General features: G+C 35.2%; 3 protein-coding genes across 5 annotated transcripts in view; 2 read left to right on the top strand and 1 right to left on the bottom strand.

Moving 5' to 3' along the window:
* The window catches only part of fuss (fussel), a 42778-nt gene extending 29757 nt beyond the window's left edge, over nt 1-13021 (top strand). For both annotated transcript variants that reach the window (XM_053755795.1, XM_053755794.1), the window contains exons 9-10: nt 10145-10289; nt 11156-13021. In XM_053755795.1, the coding sequence (XP_053611770.1) occupies nt 10145-10289; nt 11156-11226 (216 nt within the window). In that variant the 3' untranslated portion in view covers nt 11227-13021. The remainder of the gene's footprint in view (nt 1-10144; nt 10290-11155) is intronic.
* Nucleotides 13022-13822: 801 nt separating this feature from the next.
* On the top strand, nt 13823-17916 carry RpL17 (Ribosomal protein L17). Its single transcript, XM_053755885.2, has 4 exons — nt 13823-13929; nt 14123-14211; nt 14874-15146; nt 17678-17916. Exons 2-4 carry the CDS (start codon nt 14131-14133, stop codon nt 17885-17887), a joined length of 564 nt encoding a protein of 187 aa, XP_053611860.1. The 5' UTR covers nt 13823-13929; nt 14123-14130; the 3' UTR covers nt 17888-17916.
* Nucleotides 17917-18666: 750 nt separating this feature from the next.
* Nucleotides 18667-27738, bottom strand: LOC128675967 (uncharacterized). Of its 2 annotated transcripts, none has more exons than XM_053755824.2 (11): nt 27493-27738; nt 27046-27170; nt 26499-26667; nt 26077-26152; nt 25542-25695; nt 24562-24699; nt 22919-23795; nt 22406-22482; nt 21530-21665; nt 21032-21092; nt 18667-18822 (listed from the first exon to the last, which is right to left on the bottom strand). In XM_053755824.2, the coding sequence occupies exons 1-10, from the start codon at nt 27497-27499 to the stop codon at nt 21037-21039; spliced, it is 1815 nt and encodes a 604-aa protein (XP_053611799.1). In that variant the 5' UTR covers nt 27500-27738; the 3' UTR covers nt 18667-18822; nt 21032-21036. The 2 variants fall into 2 exon arrangements, with proteins under 2 accessions (XP_053611799.1, XP_053611800.1); XM_053755825.1 differs by lacking the exon at nt 27493-27738 and adding an exon at nt 27401-27419.
* Nucleotides 27739-27784: the final 46 nt, after the last annotated feature.

The following is a 27784-nucleotide window of genomic DNA, read 5'->3' as shown; positions in this document are numbered from 1 at the left end:
AAGAATATATATGAATTATAAGAAGTCCATCAAGTAATGTTTATTAATTACGCCAGTTCAAGTGGCTGGTACTGGGAACCTGTTTATTTATCCGACAAGACGTAGCGTTGTTATTTACCCGTGAAGAGAAGACGTAAATAAAGAGGCGCCGGAGCCTCTCTAATGACTGACGTCACTTCGTAATTACCGAGCGTTCAAAACCCCTTAATCCTTTCAAAGGACAGGCTATGGTAGGGTGACCGTGGTTGTTCGTTTTAAAATGTTAGTATTTTTATGTATAACAGAAATATAAATGTTGAAAAAATACTAAGATTAAAATTAAACTCAAACTAAAAATAGTCAAAGTCTAATTTTCGTATAGATATTATCACTTTTTCACGTTATATTCTAAATTAAATAATATTGATCAAACCTACAAACTACTAGCATTATCACATCATTAGGTAAGAGGAAGATGAGATGCAAAGAGCATGAATTTACCAAAATTAAAACACAAAACAATATAAACCTAAAAATACCTACAATAAGTATAAACTTGAATAAATACATTTATACAAATGTATTATGAAATGCTTCAATTATATGAATTAAGAAAATATTTTGTGGGCGCTGGGAAGCTCCAACTCCCACAAAATGTGTATAAGGTGTAAGAACTTGACTTGCTGAAAAATAAAAAATATTATTTGTCCAATAAACATATTTTCTATTTTTTTTCCCTTCATGTTCTTCACTACAAGTCACCAGGCCCTACTTCTCTGTGAGGAACAATAGAAATAAAAAAGTAAATTCTAGAGAAATTTCAACGTGTGGTAACTCTAGCCGAGCTAACAGGGCTGCCACCTGATTTGTTGCGGTATGAATTTTCCTACTAAATTAATTAGAGTGATTGCTGGCTAATCTATTGGAATATTTAATCGGATTATTTAAAGTTAGTATACTCAAAGGGTTCATAGTTTATTAAAGTTGTTTATTAAAGTATTTACGTTATGCTGATATTAAAGAATAAACCTTCTTGTTCATCAAAAGTTACAACCTAATTCAGTTAAAATATGTTTTGTCTCGTTCTGGCAATGTCGATGTTATATGCATGGAATTAGTAGGTACTCCGTACAACGGATTCCATAGTTCTTTGTCTGTGTGTGACGTCACGAAGCCCTGGTGATCCAGTCAAAAATAAACTATTCTTTTTTTAAAGATTCCGCATCTAAAGAACATAACAATGTTACAACTGGCCGTCGAATCCCTGTTTTCAACAAACTTTGAGAATATCACTGTAGTCTATCAGCTGCAAGGCTGTGTCCCTTAGTCGCTTCGTACGACTTCCGCGGGAGGATATGGAGTCTTATTTTTAAGGGAGAATCACACGCTATATTAACTTCACACAAATATTGTAGGCATATCATATTATATTATAGGCATATCATATGCCTGCGACCCGTAGACAACTAAACCCATACCAGCGCATAATGATATGCGTTTTGTTGTCTACGAGTCGTAGCCGCGCCGTAGCTCTTGCTACGACGTAGCTACATGTCTACGACTACGTAGATGATCGTGGAAATCATAGTGCAATCTGGTAATACAATTTGTTAGAAAATGTCTTTTTACCCAGATTGATAGAAAATGTTGGATCAGCAATGAATAAAAAAATATTTAGTAGTATATAGTAGTAGTATTTGTATAGTAGTTTCCTTTACTTTATAATAACTATTGGTTTTATTAAGATAACGATTGACCGACATTCTGACAAAATTGATCGCTAGATTCAATCACATACTGGAAAAGTGGTTATGGTTTATATTTGGAGTGTAGTGTGGCTAACACTATGAGTGAAGAGATACTAATAACCAAAATGTATACATATAAAAAAAACTGTAAATAAGCTATGTACATGATAAAATTATTACGGTGATTTTTACGGGACTAATAGAAGCCAAAATATTTTTTGTTTGAATTGTTGTCTGTCTGTATGGTCCCACGCATCACGCAAAAAACTGGATGGAATTTGATGCGTTTTTCATAGTTGTATAGCGGATGGTCTAACTTAAAATCTGGCTTCGACGCGATACGATGCTTAGAACCGGAGATATTGACAATAATAAGTTTTAGCGGACGCACGAAATAAACGCGGGCGAAGACGCGGACAAAAGCTAGTATAAAATATGAAAAACAACAATTCATCCGCAATATAATATCAATTAAGATTAAAACTAAGTCAATTTCAAATTGCATTGGAGTAATTTGAAAATGGAACAATCCGTGAACAATCGCATTGGTCAGCGGCGCCTACTAATCATAACAAGGCAGACAATCGAGTCAGATTAAATTGTAATCGATAAATCGGATTGCACAGCATAGAACGGACACAAAGTGTGGATAGTGCAGAAGTAAAGCACATTTATGTGAAATTTAGACGTCTAGATAAAGTATAACTTTTTCGACATGGAGTATCATTGCATTTTAAAACTTCAGTTTTACACGTTAATGTTTTAACGTAATTAAACGTCAAGATTGTAACATGCTTTTATATAAACACACCTGTCCCGTTTATCTGTCTGTATTTTCGGAGGATCGAATCCAAAAGTCTTCAACTTTATACAACACTGATATACAACAAGTTTACTGAACGGATATCATTTTGGTATAGCTTAGTTGCAGGAACGTCTGACAACAATTACAAAGCTGGTAACCAAAATGGAACTAGATTTTTATTAATCAGTGTTTCATGTGGAAGCTTACCATCGGCGCCCGCGAAGTGCTATCATAATGGAATAAATATTTATATTTTTTTATTTATTTCTACATTATCAACAAAATTTTATATCTGCACAAGCAATGTTTTGTATAAAAGCCGCTTACAGTCGGCACTCGAACCGCTTTCAGTGTGTATAGTCGAGCGACAGTTTGAGCAACACTGCTGTGGCGTTACTCTAGTGGGTAATTCTTTTGTTTTCCATCCAGAACTGTAAAATTATCTTCCTGGGGCACTGGCCTTCCTTTGAACGCTCCAATGAAAGCCAAGCGAGCTCTCCCCGCACCCCGCCACAATGCGATTTTGGCGATTGCGTTTCCTTACTAAATTTATATGTTTTACAAATAAATATTTTATCCATCTATCTATCTATCTAAAATGTATGGAAGCATTGTCTGTAAGGTTAAATAATCTGTGGCCATGATCCACCACGCGGACACGCGTTCATAGGAATCATTTATTTTATTTATTTACTATTTAGGAAGACTTACAGCTAAGTAACAAAAACATAGAAATAAGAGTTGGAAACAGAGAGCCAATTAAAAGTCTCCACAGATAACATAAGAATAAGAAATTGTGAAATCTAAGCAAAAGGACAGTGTCACAAGAAAATACCAGAAGTTATATATATATACATAGTAATTTTATAGAAGGAAAAAAGAAACAGAGTATTAAGAAGAAATAGTAATTTAAATTCTAAGTAAACAATTAGCTCCTATCAAAAAAGTATACTAATCTATCTAAATCAGAAAAATAATCATTGGTTAATTCACGCCGTACCTCATTAATACTATCTGTGAATAAATCATTAAAAGTTTTTATTTCAGTTAATAATTGACAAATAATATGAAATAAAGTAGGACCAATTTAATAAGTCACATTTGACATCTGTTAGCCTATAGCTAGAATTGTCAAAAAAATTCTTCTATTTTTAGTATTATTAATTCAAATATTTAATTAATTTCAAAGATTTTGGATAAACCTTTGATAAATCTTTCAATTTTTTGTAGTTCTGATTTTGTAACAATAAATATTGTACGCCCTCCGTTACAAGGTTACATTTATGAATTTGGACGAAGTGTCAAATGTGACCTGTTAAATTGATCCTACTTTAGGTACAGAATAAAGGAACATTCTCATTGTCATCTGTTAGCTTACAAATTATACTATGTTATAGGAAATCTTGGAAAACATTGGGTTAATAATCTGGATAAAAGTATAAAGTAGTAAAAACTATTTGTACATATTCATATTATTTACTTGCCGAATGTTAACAACAGAAACATAAATGTTATAATAATGTATTTAACATAAAATTAAAAATAATTACCAAACAATTATATGTACTTATAGCTATTAAAAACACCTTTATATTAGCTATGGCCGGGCCATGTTTTTACTTAAGTGTCATTAAAATAAGGGTGTGTACACACCTAGCGCTCCATCACCCGATTGTTTAACAGTCCATCAATTAAATTACCCGATGTATCGAATGACACGAGATGTAAATGGAATACTGGTAATTTTATTGAAGCCATCCAAAATGTATGACGTTTTTCGTTTGTGAGGGGCGAGAGTGACGCTTCATGAATCATGATATATTGATCTTTTCATTTATTGTGTTAGGTACTCTTTCACCGACCTATTGTTATGAAATTTGGTACACCGGTAGAATATAACCTGGAATAACACATAGGTTACTTTTTATCCCGCCCCGGGTAAGTAAGTAAGTAAGCCCCGGGTCTCAGCTAGTCAGCTATATTTTTGCCACTATAGAAGAACAACGATCATTTTCCGACCCGCCCACAAAACAACACACATCCAATTAAAACTCCTCTAAAACATAGCCGCGACGCGACGTAAATACCTTTGGCATTCGAATACCCCACCGGCTCAGTAGTCAGTACCCCGGCCACGTAGCTAATAGATACTTTGGCCGGATTGTACAAACGATTCAATTGTGCCTCTAGTTGCTGGGATAAATCACTGGCACGCGCGCCGCGGTCACGTACCCTGTTAGCTTAGGGTGCCGTTCCAATAAGCCACGTAGCTAAGCTATAAGCGCAAGATATGCAGTTTATAAAAAATAGTTTCAATTATCTCAAATTGTACCTGCATAATGCGCGGTTTGATATTTACAAAATAGATACTAAACGTATGTGTTCTATAATAATTAAGTTGGATTTATATCTGAAATCGTGCTACACGATGCGGGTGCAAATTTTCACTGAATTTCGAATTTATCAAGAAATTTTCAGTTAGTACAACATTTTTAGAACCCATTTTTTATGAAAAATGTTTGCTTCATTATCCAATAGCTATGCTAAGCTTTAAAATACACCAATATTTATGTTTTATTTATAGAAATAATACCCACCACCACCAATATTTATGTTTTATTTCTATAAATAAAACATAAATATTGGAGTATTTCATTCATCTTAGCTGAGCTTACATGAATGAAAGCTAAGCTTAGCTCAGAGTGGAACCACAGTCTTATGTCGCTGTTCACGTACGAAGTGTGTTCGCCGTGTTATCCCGTGTTTCAAATGATTGGTGATTATTGCACGGCTGGGGACGAATTCTACAAGTTTTGGAGTTTTTTTTAGTACTATGAGACTGGTATTACATGTTATTGAAGTCTGAGGATATGTCTGGCACGTTTTTATTCGTACATGTAATTCATTGGTATATTCTGTGTATTTAATGGTGACACATAATTTTTTTAAATGAGATTTTTTTTAATTTAAGACAAAAGTACTTGGGTACTGTTGGTGCACTGAGCGCGGTTAAATTTCGCCATGAAAATGAAAATCGCAATCGAAAAAGTTCATGATATTTTTAGGAATTGATAAATAAATAAATAAATATATTAGGACAAACCACACAGATTGAGCTAGCCCAAAAGTAAGTTCGAGACTTGTGTTATGGGATACTAACTCAACGATACTATATTTTATAACAAATACATATATAAATAAACATCCAAGACCCGGGCCAATCAGAAAAAGATCATTTTCCATCATGACCGGGGATCGAACCCGGGACCGCTCGGTTCAGTGGCAAGAACCTTACCACTGCGCCACCGAGGTCGTCGATGTTTTTGATTATTCAAAAAATACTTATCCAAGTAAATTTGTTTTGAAATATTCATCCTTGTAATGTTATTTTAGTATTAAAATAAGAAGAAATTAATGATATGATAGACATTTATTTTTATAAAGAGATTTAAAATTTTGTAACACGATAAAAAAATTCTGCACTTATAGTTAAGTTATGGTTTAAGTTCATTCATTCAAATTAGTTATGAGTAGGTAATGTAGGTTCCTACCTAACTTCAATCTCTACAGAGATGTACGAATCACTACAGAGATTTCAGTTACATTAAAAATTGAGTTACACAATTTTTAGAACAACTATTGCTATTACAACTAGTTATAAATTTATTTTAAATAACAATTGAAAGCATGATGTTATGATGTTGATTCAAACACCAATTTATAAATCAAGACCGTAATGCAGTTACACGAATATCTGCAGTAATTGAATGAGCATATAATTCGTGACACAAGCATCACCCGAGCCCCCGAAGCATGTCCCGGGGGATGCGCGCACTTGATTACACGCCCGCGCAGACAACGTGATTTCATATTTATGGTAGAACTTGGCAAATACGATTTGTTATGTTCATTGTGTTTTAATAATTTGACAATTAAAATTATGATAATCATTAGGGGTTTCAGTTAGTTTGCCGTTAAAAGGAATTCTTTTAATTTAAGTTACAATTATTGAATAAAATTTATGTAGATATTAGCAACATTAGCTGTTTGAAAGTTGATCCCTGAATCTGATTAGTAACTTATTAACATATTCAGCACTCAGCTCTTCTCTTTCATTCTCGGCCAGCTCGCCGCATGTCACAGGTTTTTTCAGTTTTTGCTGTTTTATAACAATGAAAATAGATTCGGAGCTTTGTCCATTGACCCAGTTAGCGCATGAACAGCTGCAGAGATTGTTTTATTAAAGGCAAGCAGCGCCGGACATTTTTTCAAAATGAGTACCTAAATATAAGTAGCCAATACTTGACTTATTATGAAAAAATGTCCGCTTGCTTGCTTTCTAAACTTTTTGGTTTTGTTAACAAATACAACATTTATTCGAGGGTTTTGCATATAATATATAATTATTTATGTACAATTTCACACATTTAGAAATAAATCTTTTCTTAAGTTGTAGTCATAATATGTATGTACCTATATTTAACGAATTGATAAATATGAACACCAACTACAATAACTTTACACGGTTTGTTGACTGACTGACAACAAACCGTGTTTGTTGTTAACTAAAACTTAAATATTGGATTAATTTAATTTCGCTCAATGTTAGTCTCTCTGTTGATATGGCTGCCATGCGTCGCCGCATAAAAGTCGAAAACAATAATCATCCTGCCAGTTTTTATAAGTATTGAAAATTGTTCCGCTATAAAAGACCATTATTTACAATACACTATTCAAACTTCAACCGATAGTGATCTAATGTAAATCCAATATCAAATTAAAAGCGGCAGGAATTTTCTTTTATTAAAACAAAACACAATTTTTACTGCACGACACATCATATTTAATTCAGCGGTCGTGTGTCAAACAATCAAATTTGGACACAACATTAGTGACAAAAGATGTTATCAATCGTATGAAACAAAATTAAATGGTCTTTCCTTATGTAGATGAGTTTTGTGCGTACAATAACAGAGTGAATGTCACGTTGACATTTAGCGTTTTTATTTACCTCATCAGGGAATTGGCATTTGGTTTTTATCGGCGTCGTGTGTGCGGAGCATTAATTTTGACGTTTCGCGCAAGTGTGCCCCTGACCTATTGTTGGGGACAAAACATATTTCCTTTATGGCCCAATTTATTTATCTATTAGGTTGCTATTGCTGATTTTTATTCGGGTGTTGCCCAAATATAATTTTGTACCATTGAAAAATCGTATATTTTACTTTGATAGTTAACTTTAAATAAAAGGCACTAGTTAAGTACTTTAAGTAGGTGCGTACATTCTTTTCAGAACTAGTATGATAAAAATAACAACATTAGAAGCTAATAATACTATTGGTAAATTGACGTTCTTGAATAAAAGTCTGCGGTGAAGTTGTTTGCTCCATCTTCACCTGCGCTTTGGAAGTCGGCAGTAAATTTGGTTAGATTTAGACATAAATACTTAGTTATGAAAGACACACTTGCTGACTGATTTATTCTCTCACATTTTCGCGTCTTTCCGGTTTATTTGGATCTATGGCACCACGAACCCCGAGGTCAAAATAATTATAAAAATGTACCTTAAAAATTTTGAAGATCCGGCTGTAATTTTACAGTATGCCCCCTGCCGGACTCTCTTTGGGAATAATATTGTTACCTATCGTCTGTCAAGGCAATATGTCCCTTATTTGTACGACATCCACAGGATGATATAGAGTGGCGCTATTGTACAGCGAGACGTGTCGATAGACATAACTTAATTATTAGTGTTCCATAAGACAACAAAATTCAGACAACATAGGTAGTACACTCAATAGCACATCTGAACTGCATGAACCTTTATGGCGCGGTATTAGCGGCGAGTTTGTTATGAATTTGGGTAGCTTGATGTGCTGTTGACTGTACAACTACAAAGTTAGCGAGAATCCATGGCACAAACGACATGTTCGTGTCAAGTGCCGTTACATGCAACTAACATTTTCATTCGGAAATCAAGCTTTAAATTATGTTAACCGGTCACCAGTGAGACTTTTATTTATTAAAGCAAAACCAAACAGAGGTGACACGACACAACCGCGGTATTACGTCAATAATTATACGGAACACTCGATGAATTCTTTATGATGTGGCTTTGTAACGTCCAATATCTATAGAAGTGACATTACTGCAGGGTGAGAGGTTGGCTGGTAGATTATTCTATGCAAAAATATTCTCAGTATTTCATGTGTAGCGCTTAACAGAAAGTTCTCCAATACTCAACGTCCTATTTACGTAGTAATTTATACTATTTAACATTTTTCATAAATGCATTTACAGCAATATTATAAAAATATTATTATAAAAGTGAATAATAGGTACTTATTGAGTGAATATTACACATTATTATTCGTAAAAAATATAAAGCATACCTAGTTACTTTAAGTAACGTATAACTACTGTAATTAACGTGTGTTTTGTCTCATTCTGTCAATGCCAAATTTTATAAAGTGCGATATAATGACAAAATATAAGTAGGTACATAAGTTTAAAATATGCTTTATCTTTTTATAAATAAAAGGGAAATACTTTATTCAGCGGGAATAACGACGAATTTACAATGAACTTGCGCAGGTTAAAGTAATGACTTCTAGATGTCAACATTCAGATGAGTTGTTAGCGTTATTAGTTTTACCAACCTATGTAAAACTTTGAGAAGAGCTGGCGAATTGCTATTGTGACTTGATAACCAATAATAAGCCCAATGAGGCGTTATTTAACTAAATTGTTGAAGCGTGCAGCCACTTCATACCACTTCTGGTGTCGTGACTGTAATCGAAACGCTGGTAATCGGAGTATCTATCGGTGTGTTTGATCTATGAGTGTTACTGGTGGCGTTCTTTACACGGAAATCAATGTGGCATAGTAACATCGATTCCTGTTATTCACACAACTGACAAAAATATGTTTTTAAATCTATTTGGTCCCGCTGAGGTCTCTCTCCTCTCTACCTTTTCCCATGCTTCTCTGTCCAACACTATATCCAACTAGGTAAAAAATACTCATGTCCACTCCAACGCTTCTCAATCTCCATTAGCGTAATATCAAGTACGTTAGGTACTTAATGTAAGATCATAAAGGAAGAAATATTTTATGAATACACAAAGAAACTTAACACTGCGTATTTTGTCGATAGCCGGCGGCTGAAATTGATCTTACAAGTATTCTGAGAGCACAAATTAATAGTAATATCAATATAATAAATATGGGTTTGCGCACATTCTGCAAGAGCATTCGATCTCTTATGACGCTCAGAGCAACCTTACAATAATCTTGACAATGTGATGTTGCAATTGAATTGAATCATTTATCTAGGTAAGGGTGTTTCTCAGAGCGTTTCGACCGATGCCGCGCTGTCATTATAGTTTTTCAAATTTTAACAAACACAAGAATTAGTTTTACTATATGACTTTTAAATAATTAATCTATACTATGGTAATGTAAATTTTATGAATGATTGATTTTGGAAATAATTCTTTCTTTAAGAAAATTTACGGATCGTAATGTTAGCGCGGCCGCAGCGGTCGAAACGCTCTGAGAAACGTTACCTAGTACCTAATTCGGTTATTGATGCTCCGTTCATCTGTTGTAGTCATGCTGGCCATGTCGCAGTGCGCCCACGCCCCGGCCGGACGATTGCTGGCCGGGCTTGGTGCCCAAAGTTGAGAGAGAGGAAGATAGGGAGCCCTGGCGACTGCCCGACCTGCGGCCTTCGCTGCACTACTTACATGATAGAGGTAGGTTCAAAGATGTGGGGTTCCATCCTAGAATATACTCCAGTAAGTATATGGCATAGGTAGGTAGGATTGACAGCTAAAAGGAGAAGAACAACAACGGCAACTTTCAAACAAGGTTTACATTAGAAAGGCCGGTTGTAAAATCTCAGCTGAATTTTTATTCGATGCGAAAGCGGAACTGACACAATTTTCACCCGTTCAAAATTGCTATAATGGAGGAAGAAACTTTGTTCTTCTCCCATTATAGCAATTTTGAACGGGGTCTTTACCTACATGCATATCAAATTTCACCAAAATCTGTCCAGCGGTTTACCCGTGAAACAGACAAACAGCCATACTTTCGCATTTATAATATTAAGTAGTATGAAAGTATGAATATTACGTAGGTACTCTTATGTGATTAATTTGCATTCGTTCACCAGCGTTTGATGTAACGTATCGATTGCCGTCGCCCTAACGACCGATCTGAGACGACCAATTATATGCTACCCACGCTTCGCATGCTGATTCCACTAATAAACATAGTTTGAAGAAAAAAATTGTCTAAGCATCTGATGATAATATCTATTTTCTTTTATATCCATTAAAAGTCTGGACTTTTAATGTTAAAATTTTAATGTTTCCAAAATATTTTCGAAGTGGTAACGGATGACAATATAATAATACTTATATAGATGTAACTTAAAACATACTAACTATACAAGCTATATAAAGTAGTTATGTCATTCACCAGCTCTTCAACTAATTCCACACCAATGATGAAAAATAATGAAATATGTGTTCATAACGGAGTTCTGTGTGTGAACATGTTTTCATCATATTCTTTAAATACGCTGATAAAAAAAAATGTCATGTTTTTTTTTCAGAAAGGGACGGCTGCGCTGCGTGCGTCGCGCCTCTGCCGCTGCTGCCTCCACCTGCGCCCGCGCCGCATTAGCACATACAATTCGGCTCATGCAAATATTAAACTTCAAAGTGCACCTGCATATATATTATATTATTTCTACATATCTATATTACTTAGTAGGTAAAACATAGTCTGAACGTGCGAAGCAAAGCAGCGTGGCACAGCAGCTACTTATACTATTTCTGACTTTCTTATTTCGATGTGATATCACCCTGTTTCATTCGGCTGTCCGCTTAAAAAGTAAATGTAATTTTTTTAAAGATTTCACTGTGATTTTACTTCGTCGCCACAGTCGTAGGTACCTAATGGCGGGAACTTCAAGTCACATCACTTTGATTGCAATGTATTCTATTGTACTCTTAAAAATTGTATTTTTGTGCAATAAAACGTATATAAATAAATAAAAAAGTAAATCGTGCTTATAGTAAGATCCAAACGAGATTTTTTCAAAAAATGTGAAGTAGGAAAATATATTCTGTGTTAGGTACCTAAATATTTCGCTAAAAATATAAATCCTGTGCTGTTTTTAGAACGCATTCAATGTACATTAGTAATGTAAGATATTATTGTTTTCCTGTAAGTAGGTAGATATGTACCTAGGTACCTACTAGGAATAAGATTTTTTAGGATTAGCTACCCATAAGCAAATAGTTACCTACCTGTAATGAGTAAGCTAACATATAATTACGTACTATCTAAGTAATTAGTAACCAATGAAAGCAATCTGTACTAATGAATTGAATTCATACAAGCATTTGATCCTAGGAAGGTATTTTTAAAGTAAAATCATAGTCAATTGTAATCTAGTCTATTCTAGTTTTAAAAAATTAAATAATTTAGGTGCAATAAAATTTGAAAACTCAGAAAATTGTTGATCACAATTAGATATAAACTTAAATCATTAAGTACTTCATAATGAGGTTAATGTTCGCGTCATTGTATTAGCACCGCAACCGCACCGCAACCAGCGACCGGGATACACATTTCAACTAAAATTATATATACTTACTAAAATTATTTTTGTAAAGTGAATTACCTAACATGTAAATATGTAACGTGACGACACTCACTCACCATGCAAATATTGAATGAATTTTGAAGTATTGCATGAACGCGGCACATTACATAAAATACAAATGTGTCTGGCTGGCTATGTTGTTCCCGCCTGGCCCAGGCAGTAACTCAAGAGCTGGCTTGATGTCGCCAGGGATGATATGCGTGCCAAATAGGGATGTTAACGACCATAATGTTAGCGTAGTCTGACAAATAGGGATGCCAACGACCGTGCGAAGTGAAAAAGAAAATGTAGGAAAGCGGACCCTGGGTTCTAACGCTAAACGGCTGAGGAAGAAACCGGGAAAATGCTCAGATGAGGACAGGGTCCTACTGCTGGGCAAGGATATTTATTCCTTTCTTTACCACAAACCTTGTACTTGTGTTGTTTGTACGTTATGAAAAATATAATTTAATCGCACATTGTTCATATTCTAGTCATGTCGTCTAAACTTATGAAAAAATACGAGTATATATACATCAGTACCTATCTAGTACCTAAGTAGATAAAAGGCGGCCAACTTTCTGAATCAGCTTTGGAGAGTGCTAGCTGAAACGGGGCATGTAGGACGATTGTAGGTCTATTTTCAAAGAATAAGGGACGTATGGCAGCTTTCAATCGAAAAATTTTGTATATAGAATACTAGTCAAGCTAAGAAAATTATAACATGTTTAATACATATCACTACCTATCTGTATTATGTTAGTGAAAAAAATGCTAAAAGTCATGTAATTATGTATATTATGTACTTAAACAATATACCTATGTAGTAATTGTTAGTAAGAAATAAAATGATGATCCAATTTTTTTTTATTTGATAGATACCACCTATGAATAGGGAGTATTACTGCACATTTATCACACCAGCGTACAGCACTGTATGTTAGGTACATAAAAGCTTTGCCGCCTTTTGCTATAATTAAAATAATTAAAACGTTTATTTTAGAGTACTTTATTAATTTTTTCATTATGTAAGCATTCGTTTGTGAAAATATACAACAATGTAGCATATTCGGGTGCCGAAATATTGGGAAAAATCGTTTTCCATAAGATAAAAAACTTCAAAAACTATGGGCTACGCCTGACGCTGCAAAAATTTCGAGCCAGTAAACGGTCGAAAAAAAGCTTGGACTTCACACGTGAAGACTTATTAAAATAATAATAAATAATAGCTAAGATCTTCAGTCAAAATCAAGTTTATATCAGTTTATGACCACAGTTGACCAAATAATGCAGAACATAACCTAAAATAGTGTTATTATTTTCAGGATAATCCACTAAATCCTTCCTTTTTCCTTTAAACTCGCACCACGATTGCTTAGAAGGTATTTTTGGTCGTAAATCAGCAACAATATTGAAAATTGGCGCTTTTGTCTCCATTGGCAATGTTTGTGTACCTTAGTGGTACCAGTAGCGCCATCTGCGCTGAGTTTTGCCTAATATGCCCTATATGGATTCAAAGGTGTCTTTTCTTCTTTACTTTTTGGTGCAAAAAAAACAACAAAACGTAATTGTCTATGGCAGTAAAGCGCCGAGCCAATAAGTGTGTCGGTAGGTAAAATAATGAGAATACCATTCTTTATTATTTTCATCACTGGCAATAATATTTTTATGTCAATGTCATAGAACTGTCAAAATCTTTTGTCTATTTCTTTTCCTGTAAAATTGTCTTCTGAGAGGTTGGTTTCGTGTTCGTTTAAATCCATTTTTATCTAATAAAGTGCTTGTTTTTAGTATAAATCCAGTTATGGTGCCTCACATAATAGCTCAGTTCATTTACCTACGGCTATATTTTGATGGATAAGTGAAGAAATGCTAAGTTATAAAATATAACCTTTTGTATAGTGTTTGAAACGAGCCGCTCTGTTTCAGAAGCAAAAATGGGTCGTTACTCTCGGGAGCCGGATAATCCAACGAAATCATGCAAAGCCCGTGGCTCAAACCTCCGTGTTCATTTCAAGGTAAGCAACTCGCAAGTTATTTATCATGCCCACATGTATTGTTTACTTCATAGACGAATTTCGATAAACATATAAATACTTTTTAAGCCAGCATAGTAATTTATTGCTTTTTATGCAGAAACTGGTTGTTTGACCGAAACATTTGTAACAAAGTTGTATTTACTTGTCTAAAACAACCTACCTTCTAGGCGAATATTACCAACCCTAATTCATAATAAGTACCTATTTAGGGCTATTAGGTTATTGTCGGAACCTCTTTAGTTGATTTTCTGATGTTTCGACCTTTTTAGTACCTACCTACTGTCATTTTACTAAAGCTTCAGTTTTAGTTTGTGTAAACGCACAGTTGTTGGTTCCAGTAAAAAAAAAACAGTTCACTAGCTTGATGTTTTCATACGTGAAATGTAATTTCTTTGATAAATAAAGATCTTTAAATCAGTAACTAAAATTGACAAAAATAAGTAAAGGTACCCAATCGGTATTAAAAGTTGTATAAGTGTGGACTTTGAGTATTTCTTTCTGTATGGCTTCATGTTTGATCGTAGCTATGATAAGTTCATAAATAAACAATTTCTTCCAAAATTATTCCTAATGTGAATATAAAAGTAATTATTGGATTATTTAAATATAGGTATAGTAATTACAAAAATGTTGATTTTCAGAACACATATGAGACAGCCATGGCCATCAGGAAGTTCCCCCTGCGCCGCGCTGTCCGCTACCTCAAAAATGTAGTAGACCAAAAAGAGTGCATTCCATTCCGTCGCTTCAATGGTGGAGTTGGTCGCTGTGCACAGGCCAAACAGTTTGGCACCACACAGGGTCGCTGGCCCAAGAAATCTGCAGAATTCCTTTTACAATTGTTGAGGAATGCCGAGTCAAATGCTGACTACAAAGGCTTGGATGTTGACAGGCTGGTCATTGATCACATTCAGGTGAGTTTGAATTTTTTTTTTACAAGGAAAATGTGATTTAAGTGAATGTGATGGGACCAAATGCCTGATAAGAAAATTGTTGGCATTTTAAGGCTAATTACACTGCTAGATTTTTTACAAAATAGGCATATTTTTTCATAAATTAGTTGATTGCCTTATAGCCACACAACTAATTGCACCACAAGTACCTATATGCATAGCCAGTTTATATTTCTTAGTTAAGTTTCATTTGTACAATGATTTGAACATTATCAACAAAATACAGATTCTGCATAGGGTGAACCTGCTGGTTTACGATCAGTTAGTCGATGTCTCGATTTTAAAATGTCATAACTTAAAAAAATGTTGCATTAGAAACTAGATGGACTAGGGCAATGAATTGAAAGTCGAAATTGTATTGTATTATTTGTTGAAAAAAAATTTTTTTTCCGTTTGACAAAATGAACATTTTAGGGCGTTAGTGCTGCTTCAGAATAAGATATTTCGCGCATTTCTGCGCATTTTAAGTGCAACTAGGGAATGCATACATCGCAGGCTATATTTTTTTCCAAATCTTCTTCAAAATCACTAATTAATTCTTCAGCACATTCACTGTGTAACAAAGTATCTTTTTTATTACTATTCTTTTTTATAAAATCTTCTTTTTCTTTTCCTCTGCTTTCTTGTGTCCCTGTGTCAGGTAAAGTTATATTTTCATTAGGAGCAAGCAAATTCGAATGGTCGAGACCAATACTTTTGAAATGTTGTGGAACATATATAGGCTTTAGTATTCTGGAGTAACGTCTGTTATCATATCAGTTGTAAGTTGATTTGGTGCTGCAGCTTGAAGAACATATTTTACCATTTTTGTTTAAGATTCATCAAACATTGAATTTGCTAACATCTCAATAGGCAGAACGGATGAACAGAGATCTGAGGCATGTGCAGCTAGTACTTGCGAGTGGTCCTAAAGTATTCAATAGACGATCACTGAAAATGTTTCTAAACTAATCAAAAATTGTTTCCAAACGGTAACTGACCGGTATACGATCATATAAAACTAATATTTTTCTATAGAAAAAATAAATTATCGGTAACAGGCCGTTTCCCGACCACTTGGTTTGTCATTAGTAAAAAGCATTTAATTTTATGATTATTTTTCATTTTAAGCCGATCGCCATCTGATCTATAAAGTAAACATCTTACGATGGAACAAAGTAAATATTAATATTCCCGACAACACCATGCAAGATACTACAAAAGCTTAACAAAGATAAGGCCAAAACCGCCCCCTTACGATCACCTAATCGTAAACTGAAGGAAGCTTAGTTTTGTAACGTCTCATGGCGATCACCTTATTTTATAGTAAATTATTAACTTTTTTATTAAATTTCCACGTAAGAAGGAAATATAACTCTTTTTCAACACCACACAGATTAAAGTAAAGGTTAAACCGTATGAAAAACATGTTTTACTGACGATTCAATGTTCACGTCCCACTATTTTTTTCTTAAGATTTGGCGGTAATATTCACGCAAGCGCATTGGATAGATTTCGTCAGCTCACTGATCGAAAAAAAAATACCGTATTTGGCTACCGAGACAACTGATACAAATGAAAAGGATAGATGGATCAACCCTTTTTGTGCAAAATTAACACTTCACGCGCGGTAAATACGGTTATTTTAGAGGTTTTTTGTAAAAGTGATCGAGAGCGGGTGGTGATCGGTGAACCGGTCGATTCACCCTATGACAGTATTGTCCAATCCAGTTTCTATAAAAGCAATTTTTATTATGATTTGCAATTTTATTAAAATCCTGTCCTGTACATAATTTTTCACAATCTTTCACATTTATAGTATTAGTAGGCTTGCAATTGTAAGAAAAATCTGTTATTTGTAGAAGAATCTGTCTTGCACAAAATTTGGTCAATATATTCACCATTTGTTTTGAACTCTTGTCTTATCTAGAATCTGGCAATTAAATTAATTTGTTGACAATACCATAATTTGTTATGATTATCATGAAACAAGTTTTGTTTGTTTTGTTTTTAATATTAACATTTATGAATAAGATTCTTGTTAGTCTAGCTTCCAGATTTATTTATTTAATTGGAAACCTGTCTTATTTTTACATGAAAACAGAGCATTGGTTGGATTGGGGTGATTTTTTGTATGTATCTCAATTTGTAGAGAGTAACATTTTGTAGTTGTAGTTATTTTCTGCAGGCAGAGCCGTGGGCGATTTTTTATGCCTTTTTTGCTTGACAGGTAGCATTCTATGTGCCGACTGTTTTCAAAAGGCAAAAATTAACTGTAGCATGGTATAGTCTATAAGGAAAGTTTATTATTTTTCTTTATTTATTGTGTTACATACATTTCCTAATATTAATTTGCAATAAGTAATATTTACAATAATTTTACCAAGTGGTTGTGGGTTTTAATTTGACATAGCAAGATCCTATCACCGTCTCAGTATTTAGCTCAAAAACGATGGACCATCTTGTGCCGTTTATACTTCGTTAATCCCTAACAAGAAGTTGTGCGGTTGTAGGTGAACCGCGCGCCGTGCCTGCGCCGGCGCACGTACCGCGCGCACGGCCGCATCAACCCGTACATGTCGTCGCCGTGCCACATCGAGGTGTGTCTCAGCGAGCGCGAGGACGCGGTCGCGCGCGCCGCGCCCGCCGACGACGCGCCCGCCAAGAAGAAACTCTCCAAAAAGAAGCTGGCGCGCCAGAAGGAGAAGATGATGAGGGAATAGAATAAGGGTTAATAAACGATTTACAGCAACTTTGTTTTTCTTTTTAGTAATGCTTCGACCGCACTCGAAGATGACTATTGGGATTTGAAGAGTCCATTTGTGTTGCCGCTCAATGGTCAACTATCGATAGAACATCGATATCGTTTCGATCGACTAACGATAGTTTTGAGAAAAGCAATAGCATCGATAGTTTAATATTGTAGAACAATACTATCGATATATAAGTCGATCGTCATCGCGGTTCGATATTATTGTTCTTTATCAATAGTATTGCACCAAAACCGGCTATCGATAGATTTTTTCAAATTATTGGTAGTATATCGAAACGCTGTCGATGTCGGCAGCACTTCTTTCAGCTGCACCGTTCTCCAACGATGTGAAGATGATCTATTGAAAATGAGATTTAAAGCACTCATTGTAGTTATACTTTCATTGACAACAATGAGTGCCAGTTCATTGAAAAATATAAGCTTTGATGCACATAATGCCATTGACCTCTGTCAATCCTTACATATTATAAAACACTCCTCTGCCGCGTCTGTGTTCGCGATAAACTCAAAAACTACCGCACGGATTTTCATGCGGTTTTCACCAATAGATAGTGTGATTCATTAGGAAGGTTTAGCTGTATATAAAGCTGTATGTAAAGACGGGACGGGCCGTTAGTGTAAATATGTCTACAGAGGATGCTTTAAAGCTGACTTCATTGAAGTGGGAACGCACTGGTTAGCATATGAATAGCAAAGTAAATTCATGATAGGTTCATCAAATAAAACAAATAATTTGAAATGTTTAATTTATTCAAAAGAAATTCTTAACGTTAGCTTAAAATAATTAGGTATGTAGTAGATACATAGAGAAAACTAATTTTCTCAATGGAACTAAAATATTACCAATTTTACGCAGGTTCATGAACAGCTTTCGAGGCAACAGCACTGAAATAAGAAAGTAGGTAAATCATAATTTTCAATACCACATAGGTTATAGACGAGTTTTAAATTTCATGCAATCCATTCATTCGTCGTCAAATATCAAAAGATTTTAAAAAAAGATGACACCACAGCCTATTTTCATTCATCTGAATCCAGAAGCCTAACTTGTTCATAACACAATCAGATTTAATATACAAATCTGCATAAAACCAATTCCAAGAAATAAAGTATGAAGTGAAAAAGACATCAGTCGGTTTCACACATGGTACAGCCTAAGAGATCACAACAGCTGTTCGGCGGCCCTGCTAAAACAGTCAGGGTTAGTCACAAAATATGAAAAACTTGTTAAACTAAAATAGTTACATTTTTAATAATTTACAGAACTTTCGACTGTACGAACCAAGTAAATAGGGCGGTCGGCTGTAAAACAGCACAGCCTCTATACCTACCGGTGCTTGACTAGTGCTCCATACAATTACTGGTTGACAGTTCACGTTCATAGTGTGTAAGCGATTACTAGGTAGATAGTAGTAAAAGTCATGTCAGATGCCTTTAAGCAACTTAAATAAAATCTGCCACCGATGTTAGCAATAACACTTTTTTAAAGAAGACTAGCACTAGATAGAACAAAGGCCATTGCCATTTGCCATCAATAAGGCCAGTGGCGCCCTCATTTGAAACTTTCTATGCTATGCTATGCTTTCATTCAAGTTCTCACTCTTATGCCTCTCGCACTTAATTTCATTTCATTACCTAAGTGAAAACTTAAAGAAATAAAAATAACAAGAAATGTATTTAAATATAATATTATGACATATTAAAAGTATATTTTGATTGGGCACTATCACAGTCGTGCAGAGTATAACTTCAAATAGGCACAAGCCAAATTGAATTCTCTCATATTGTTTACAAAAGGATTGTCAGGGCCCAGGCCCGCTGGACCCAGCGGCATATAGACCTTTTTGTCATCATTAAATGATCAAATTCATCCATGCTAAAATCCCCAGTTTGAGGTATGCTCACGTTCATGCCAACCCATAGGTACGCCACAGAGATCTTAAAAGCACTTGAACAGCTATAACTATATAGCAGTAAGTACTGGCATCTACCAAATTATTTTTATTTCATCAAAATACCATTTCACAGTACACGTAGTGCCTAAAAACTTTTAAGAGTACATTTTTAATATACTCGTATTTAAGTAGACACACATTCCTTCTCTGCCAGGCCTCTCCTCCTGTTCCATAAATTGTACCTATTCCATTGTTTATTATTAATATAGTATCGAACTAAAACCATTTGCATGTCTGATCGGGTTACAGGAACAAATTTATCTGGTCCGGTGTGGGCGTCGCTACTGTTGAACAAAATGACTTCTAAGTCTCCAATTTTTATCGCTGGGTCAAGTATTGTAACTCGCAGATTACTAACGCATCCAATCGTAAACACCAGATACAATTAATAAATTCATTCATTCATTCAATTAATACCGACGAACTTACTGTCTTATTTATCCCTAGATAGTCCCATAAACATGCAAGCGACCCTAACATAGATTGATTGTTGTATACTAACTTAATATTGACTTATGACATACAACCTTCCATTCATTTATTGCTAATGAAACAACGACTTTTTGGCAATAAGGTATTGCCGTCACCATTTTAAATACATCCCATTTTGATTTCAGGCATTTTATTGCCGAAGTAAATAGAGGTCATTGAAAGCTGAGCGCGAAGTGCAGCTATGCGTTTCACTTCTCATTATCGAATCGATTCGAAGTGAGACACAGCAAACCAATCACATTGCGGTGTGGTTGTCGTTGCGTCACGATGTCACACTGCGATTGGTTAACTGCGTCTCACTGCGAGTCGACTCGATGGTGAGATGTAAATAGCAAAGTCGCACTACGCACACTGACACGAGTCAGATTGGTACTTATACAAATTCGCAAGGCACGAGTGGGATTCGAGCCTTCAAACTCAGCAGGCAAAAGCCACTTGGTGGGAAGTAGTCACCGCAGTCCATCCACGCCTGCAACACTAGAAGTGTCACACGTGCGTCCGCTCTTTACTCAACGTCAAAGTACGGTTCCTTTTGAAGCGCACTGTACGTGACATTTTGGGCTCACAAGGTAAGGAGTCCAGTTCACTCGTAACTCTTCCTTCCTTCAACATATATTTCTTACTTACCAGTGAAAGTTATCACTTACCAGTTTTAAACAAATTTCACGGAAATGACTTGTCCGTCCACCTTAGAGCGGTCGTATAGCTCTGTGTTATATTAAGGAAATTATAATTAGAAAAGATACTATTATATCATGAATGTGAAGATTCTGTATGATGCATAAAATATAATTCTAAAACGAACGTATGGAGTCTACTAAAAAGCTCGTTTTCTCGATCATAACTCAGTTTACATAACACGCCAGGCATGTTTTCATACAGGGTATTTAAGACGTAAGTAAGAAACAGAAGTACATTTGGAGTAATATAAATAGAATGCAAAGATATGTTTCCTCTATACTTTCAATATTAATTACTTTGGGGTCACTGAGCCAGAGGAGTATATATACAGACAAGATAAAAATAGTGCTTACACTTCGTAAGCATAATTTGACATTTTAAAAACTAAGTTTTAAGCGAGTTTCAAATATCACAGATTTTAACATTTTGATGTCTAATGATCGGTTCTTAATTACAAAGGATACTAATACATCGTTCGGCGTCTCTCCCTTGCTGGAACCTTACGATGGCGCGGCCTTGTCCCGTGATCTCCGCGAACTTCAGGGGTCCCACTTCATTCATCTTGTTCACGAGGGCCTGTGACGTCACGCTGGACGGCAGCTGGGATATATAGATAAGTATTAAGTGTATCAAACTAGCTATTGCCCGCTACTCCGCCCGCGTGAATTTCCCACGGGAACCGTTATTTTTCCGGCATTAAAGGTATTCTATGTTTCTCTCTGTACTTCAAACTATGTGCATGCAAACTTTCAAGAATATTGGTTCAGTAGATTACGTAGTATAAAGCGCGAAACAAACAACAATTAATTTAGTATATTATAAGTTAGAATCATGTGGTTTTAACCCTAGTGTATGACTTTTTCATGTAAGTTGATAAAGCGATATTTTTTTGAAATTTACAAATTGTGCATGTTGTAAGAGGCGAACAATGGAATGTCTTGACAGCTGATAGGCAACGACAGAATTCTCAAAGAGTCAGAAATAAAAAGACCTGTCGTAAAGTCCTAACTGAATATTCAATATTTAGAGTTAAATTTTTAACGCGGGGCGAGAGTCGCAAACGGGAACACGCGAGGACGAGAAAAAGAATCCTAAATGTTATGTACAAAAGAGTAAAAATATATTATTTTTCAAATATATCAAATTTTACAGAGAAAACATACACATGTTGTGTTAGCTTCCGCTGTGTACGATAGCAAATCGGCGAATAAAATGTTTCGTTTATGTCAAAATACTATTATGTCAAAATTCGTTTATGTCGACTGTAGATCGCTACTGTCTACGAATTCATTTCTGACAAGAACTAAAAATTAAATATGGTTATGATAAAAGTTACTCACATTTGTGAAGAGCAGCATATCAGATGTTTTACTTTCCGAAGTCTTTGCGTCGCTGAGTCTTGACACGTCGAATTCGTCTAAAATATAAATACTTACATTTAAGTAAAATAGAAAAAAAAAAACATGTTTGAATATGGCGCATTCATAGGTATATCTTTAGCTAGTTGACGACCTCGGTGGCGCAGTGGTAAGGTTCTTGCCACTGAACCAAGAGGTGCTGGGTTCGATCCCCGGTCGGGTCATGATGGAAAATCATCTTTTTCTGATTGGCCCGTGTCTTGGATGTTTATCTATATATGTATTTGTTATAAAATATAGTCTCGAACTTGGGGGTTTGGGGCTAGCTCAATCTGTGTGATTTGTCCTAATATATTTATTTATTTAGCTAAAGATGATTGGTGTGTAAACCGCATGAAAATGCGTGCAGTAGTTTTTGAGTTTATCGCGAACAGATGTAAACGCGGCAGAGGAGTTTGTTTTATAATATATACGGATGATCGAAACTTAACTTACCATGGTTAATTATGGAGCTGCCGTAGCAATTGTCACTTCTGTCATAGCTGCTATCACCTCTGTCATAGTTGCTCGCTTGACTCGGCGCCTGCGTTTGGGGCCAATTGCCAGTATTCCAACTTTGGCCAACGTTGGTTCCAACATTCTGTGTAACACCACTAGGCGGAATATCGAATCGAGTCTTAGTCGCTTGTGGCGTCTGCCACATACTCGCGTTTTGTTGATATGCAAGTTGCTGAACTTGTTTCACTAAATCATTCTGATTTACCATTGTACTTTGGACTACGGTTAACGCATTGGGCGGCACATCGAATCTGCTCTGTGGTTGATTTAATGCATTCTGATTGGCCGATTGATTCCCAAACGCACTCTGATTGGCCACGTTTTGATTCGCTACCGCACCTTGATTGGCCATGATTTGATTGGCATAAGCGTTCTGATCGGACATGTTACCATAAGCACACTGATTCTGCATCTGGCTATAAATTGCTTGTTGCAAAACCCAACCGAGTGAGCCTAAATTCCCGCCAACGCTTTGCATCAACATGTTCATAGGATTTCCCGCACTATTATCATTCTGACTATTATCCGATTGGTTGTTATTCCATATGTTGTTTTGGTATTGATTCGCGTTATCCTCTGATTGGTTGGCGCCAGATTTAAGATTCTGCATCTTATCGAGTTCTTTTAATAGCAATTTTTTCAATGGTTCTAGTTCTATGGTGTGTCGGACAGAAGACATGGGTTCGCCGTTAGCCCCGAGGCCCATGCCCACTGATGTGATGCCTTCGGGCAATATTGTCGTGCGATTCCATTTGTGCATCTCCACACACATACGCCTGTTATACAATTCTTTATTGTGGAACATTGATACAGCCTGGAAAATAACATTTTCCAGGAATGAACAATGAAAAACAGTATAAAACTTAAAGTACTTAAAAAGAGTAAAAATCTTTAAACTGCACTGTGGCACTTAAAAAATAAAAATCTTTAAACTGCACTGTAAAAATCTTTTAACTAAACCACAATGCTAACGTACAATAAAAATAATGTCGAAGGCCTGCTTCAACGCTTGCTGACAAAGTTCTTCATAGTCGTATTCCTCATGGCTGAGGGCCGTGGTCATTACGTGGAATGAAACACACACAACTACTTTCTTGGCATTAGTAATGGAATGGTTTGCCATTGCCTTCTCCGTTTCACACACAAGTTAATAATCAACCAGTGTGCAGGTTTCCTCACGATGTTTTCCTTCACCGGAAGCATGTGGTGGTCGATGAAAACTACTAAACATGAGTCAGATTGGTATACAAGCTCATGTGGCACGAGTAGGATTCGAACCTGGGACCTTTCGGTCCACAGGCGGACGTCTTAACCATTACACCACCACCGCTTCAAAGTATCTGATAGCATATATAAAACAAATAACATTAAACATTGTATTTCACAAGTGTTGGAAAGAGTTAACTGGGAAATAACTTCAGGCAGATTAGTTAAAACTTATGTGGTATAACAAAACCATTTAAATACGAAATTATGTTTTTTTGAAAGGCGTAGGTTCGATTCCTGATCGTTACGAGATTTTTTTATCTCATTATTATTTTCAGAAATACTATACGTAGGTATAATATCAACTTAACTACCTGAACAGCTTCCACGGGGTGGTCAAATTGGACCCTGGCCAGAATCTTGTTTTTTTTGTTAAATACGGTCGCGGTGACCACTTGACCGGCATAGCTGAATACCTCCCGAATTTTTGTTTCAGTTACATCGTCACCAAGCTGTAATACGACATGACTATTAGCGTTGAACATAACATGTATCTTTGTACATGTTATGTTCAACGCTAATGGTTGACACTTGGTATAGTTTTTACGGCGACAGACTAACTAAAGAGTTATGAAGGCAGGCACGCGAGTGAATTCGCCGTTAGGGACGTCGGTGTAGTGAAAGGTTAAAAACTATACCAAGTGTCAACCATAGCTATATCACAGTACTAATTAGCACAGTCGACTGACCTACTATTTTCCTACAGTCACATTCTAAAATCGATGTCATTTGTTCATTTTTGCAGCAGAAAACTGAACAACACTGTGTGACAGCTGCTACTCATTAAATCACGCTGTCTACCCAGTCTAGCTAGAAATCCGACCACAGTTAGATTGATTACTGGTACAGGCTAAAAGAGGCTTGTGAAATTTAGCTATTGTTCTGGCAGAGATAATCCTATGCATGCCCTCTCCATTCCAACAGTACTTAATAAAGTATATACAACATGAATAGTGGATAAATGCATGTACATTTGACGTGATTGACGTCAATAGTCCTTAAACTGAACACATTTCTACCGCACCACTCATCGCATAATGTACATTGAAAAATGAGCTTTAAACTGTCAGCAGTAGATATAATTTGACAAAAAATTGCGAACTGCTCGAGAACGCCTTAAAGGTGACTTTTCAATGAACGTCATCTTGCCAGTGCAGTAGAAATGCTATGAAAATAAAACATTGTTTATTGGGTAATTAATTAAATAAATTTAAAGCAGCTATATAGTATGCGGCTATAATATTAACTGATAAGTTTAAGAAGTAGGTATATAGTATATTTAGTTTATACTTACATTGGAAATAATTACTCTGTTGGTCAAAGGTGGCTGTATGCCAAGGTCTGTCAGAAATTTTACAGACAACCCATATGTTTCATTAGTCCGAAATTGATTTGAATATGTATTAGAATTATCTTCCGTTTTAGCATTTTTTACCATATGTTCAATCCTATTTATAAAAAAGAAAAATGACGTTAGTAAATATACATTCCTGTCGAAAGTTTCAGTGTACATATTATATTATGGTTTTTCCAGAGAAAAGCGAAGCTGGGACAGGTATAAATTTATATAAGACGACTTCGATAGCGCAGTGGTAAAGTGCTTGCCTCTGAACCAAGAGGTCCCAGGTTCGATCCCTGGTCGGGTCATGATGGAAAAAGATCTTTGTCTGATTGGCCCAGGTCTTGGATGTTTATCTATATATGTATTTGTTATAAAATATAGTATCGTTGAGTTAGTATCCCATAACACAAGTCTCGAACTTACTTTGGGGCTAGCTCAATTTGTGTGATTTGTTCTAATATATATATTATTATTTATTTATACTAACTTGGATCCCTGTTTGGATTCATATCCGAGTCTGTTACGCTGTCTTTTTATTCTATGGATTGATGTTATTCGGTTTTCTGAAAATGAATTTAACAGTATTCTTAGATATAATTACAACCATTATTATATAACAAAATGAAAGATTGCAAGAGACTGGTGTTTTAAGAATCTCATAGAATGCCAATAAAGGGTGTTTGAACTAAACAGAGCCTGGATCTCAGAAAATATTTACCTATACTTCTATGCCAATGTGAGTCTGTTAGTTGTGCTTTCATGGCTACACCACTATTCTGAATTTAATGAAATTTGGTATAGATATAGGTCGAATGGTAATATGGCACCTTAGTATTAATTTTAAAACATTGAAAAATTAGACTAAGTTATAGATAAAAAATATGCCATAGTATGAAAAGCAATACATACTTGCATTTGGTTCAATATCCAGTTTACGTCCTTCAACTGTTACACCTTTTAATATGTCTTCAATTGCCTTGCAAGCTGTTGCAGTAAGAAACTCCACAACACACTCCCCATTGAAGTCACCATCATATTTTATCATGTGTATAAATACTATTTGACTTATGTATGTGTCCTGAAACATTGATGAAAAAAATGTGTAAATTTAAAAACACCTTACAATCACGAATAAATACCTATTACAAAGGAAAGTGAATTTGGTTTTGTGGGTAGCCCAGCATAGGATTACTTTATATACAGCATAGGATTATTTTATACACACAAGGCGACAATAGGACACAGCCTAGGCTGCTAACAATACACAAGTTAAAAACTTCTTCTACGAACCCTTCCAAGCGGCGATGAGCTGGAATTTCTTTATTATTTATAATTATAAATTTTGTAAAAAAAAATATGTAATTTTTTAATGTTTAATAAAAATAAAAAACTAAATACCTAAGTTTTTTATTTTTATAAAACATACAACTTTGTATAAAAAAAGTTAAAAACTTACTTGTGCTATATTATGTTTCAACAACTGATAGATTTGGCTGTGGTGCTGCATGTGTGTTGGCAAATTTCCTATGTATAGGTAGCAGTCGTCAGAATCATCATTATAAGGAGACAAAGATCTTTTAGCTGAAATAGAAAACCAGGGTTGTTTTAGGATTTTTGTAAGTATTTCATGACAAAAAAAGTTGTCTGAGCCCACACATCATGTATGTTGTCAACTAACTACCAGACTTTGATAACCAAGAACCATATTAACAATGAATTGAAGATATTTATATTAAAAAAATCACTCAGTTTACATTTTTGATGGCAATGTAAAGCAAAGTGAATAGTGCGGTTGCAAATTTGAAATGCACCTCGTTGCAAAATTCAGCCAATGACAAGAAGGACAAAAAACACACATTTAACATACTATGGACCTACGAGTATTATATCTCGACGGACTTACTAGACATTTTAAAGTGATGTTGTTATAAAAATCGGAAACTTCACACGAGTGTTCTGAGATACAAATAAATAAACACCAAATTCAGTTTATTTAAAAACAGTATATAATGTATGTGTATACTTGATTTAACTGAACTGAATCATAGTATGGTATCTAAAACATAGAAACGGCCGAGCCACCATCGGGAAGACACGGTGCAAAACAAATAAAATACATAGCCGGCACGGCAAGAAAGGAGAACAAGAAATTTTAAGTTAACTGTCAATGTCAATACTAAAATATTATGTCAAAG

The sequence above is a fragment of the Plodia interpunctella genome, chromosome 15 (genome assembly GCF_027563975.2).
Source record: "Plodia interpunctella isolate USDA-ARS_2022_Savannah chromosome 15, ilPloInte3.2, whole genome shotgun sequence".
NCBI classification, from domain to species: domain Eukaryota; kingdom Metazoa; phylum Arthropoda; class Insecta; order Lepidoptera; family Pyralidae; genus Plodia; species Plodia interpunctella.
The sequence above is the reverse complement of the archived record's forward strand: the minus strand, read 5'-3'. Positions and strand labels throughout refer to the sequence as shown.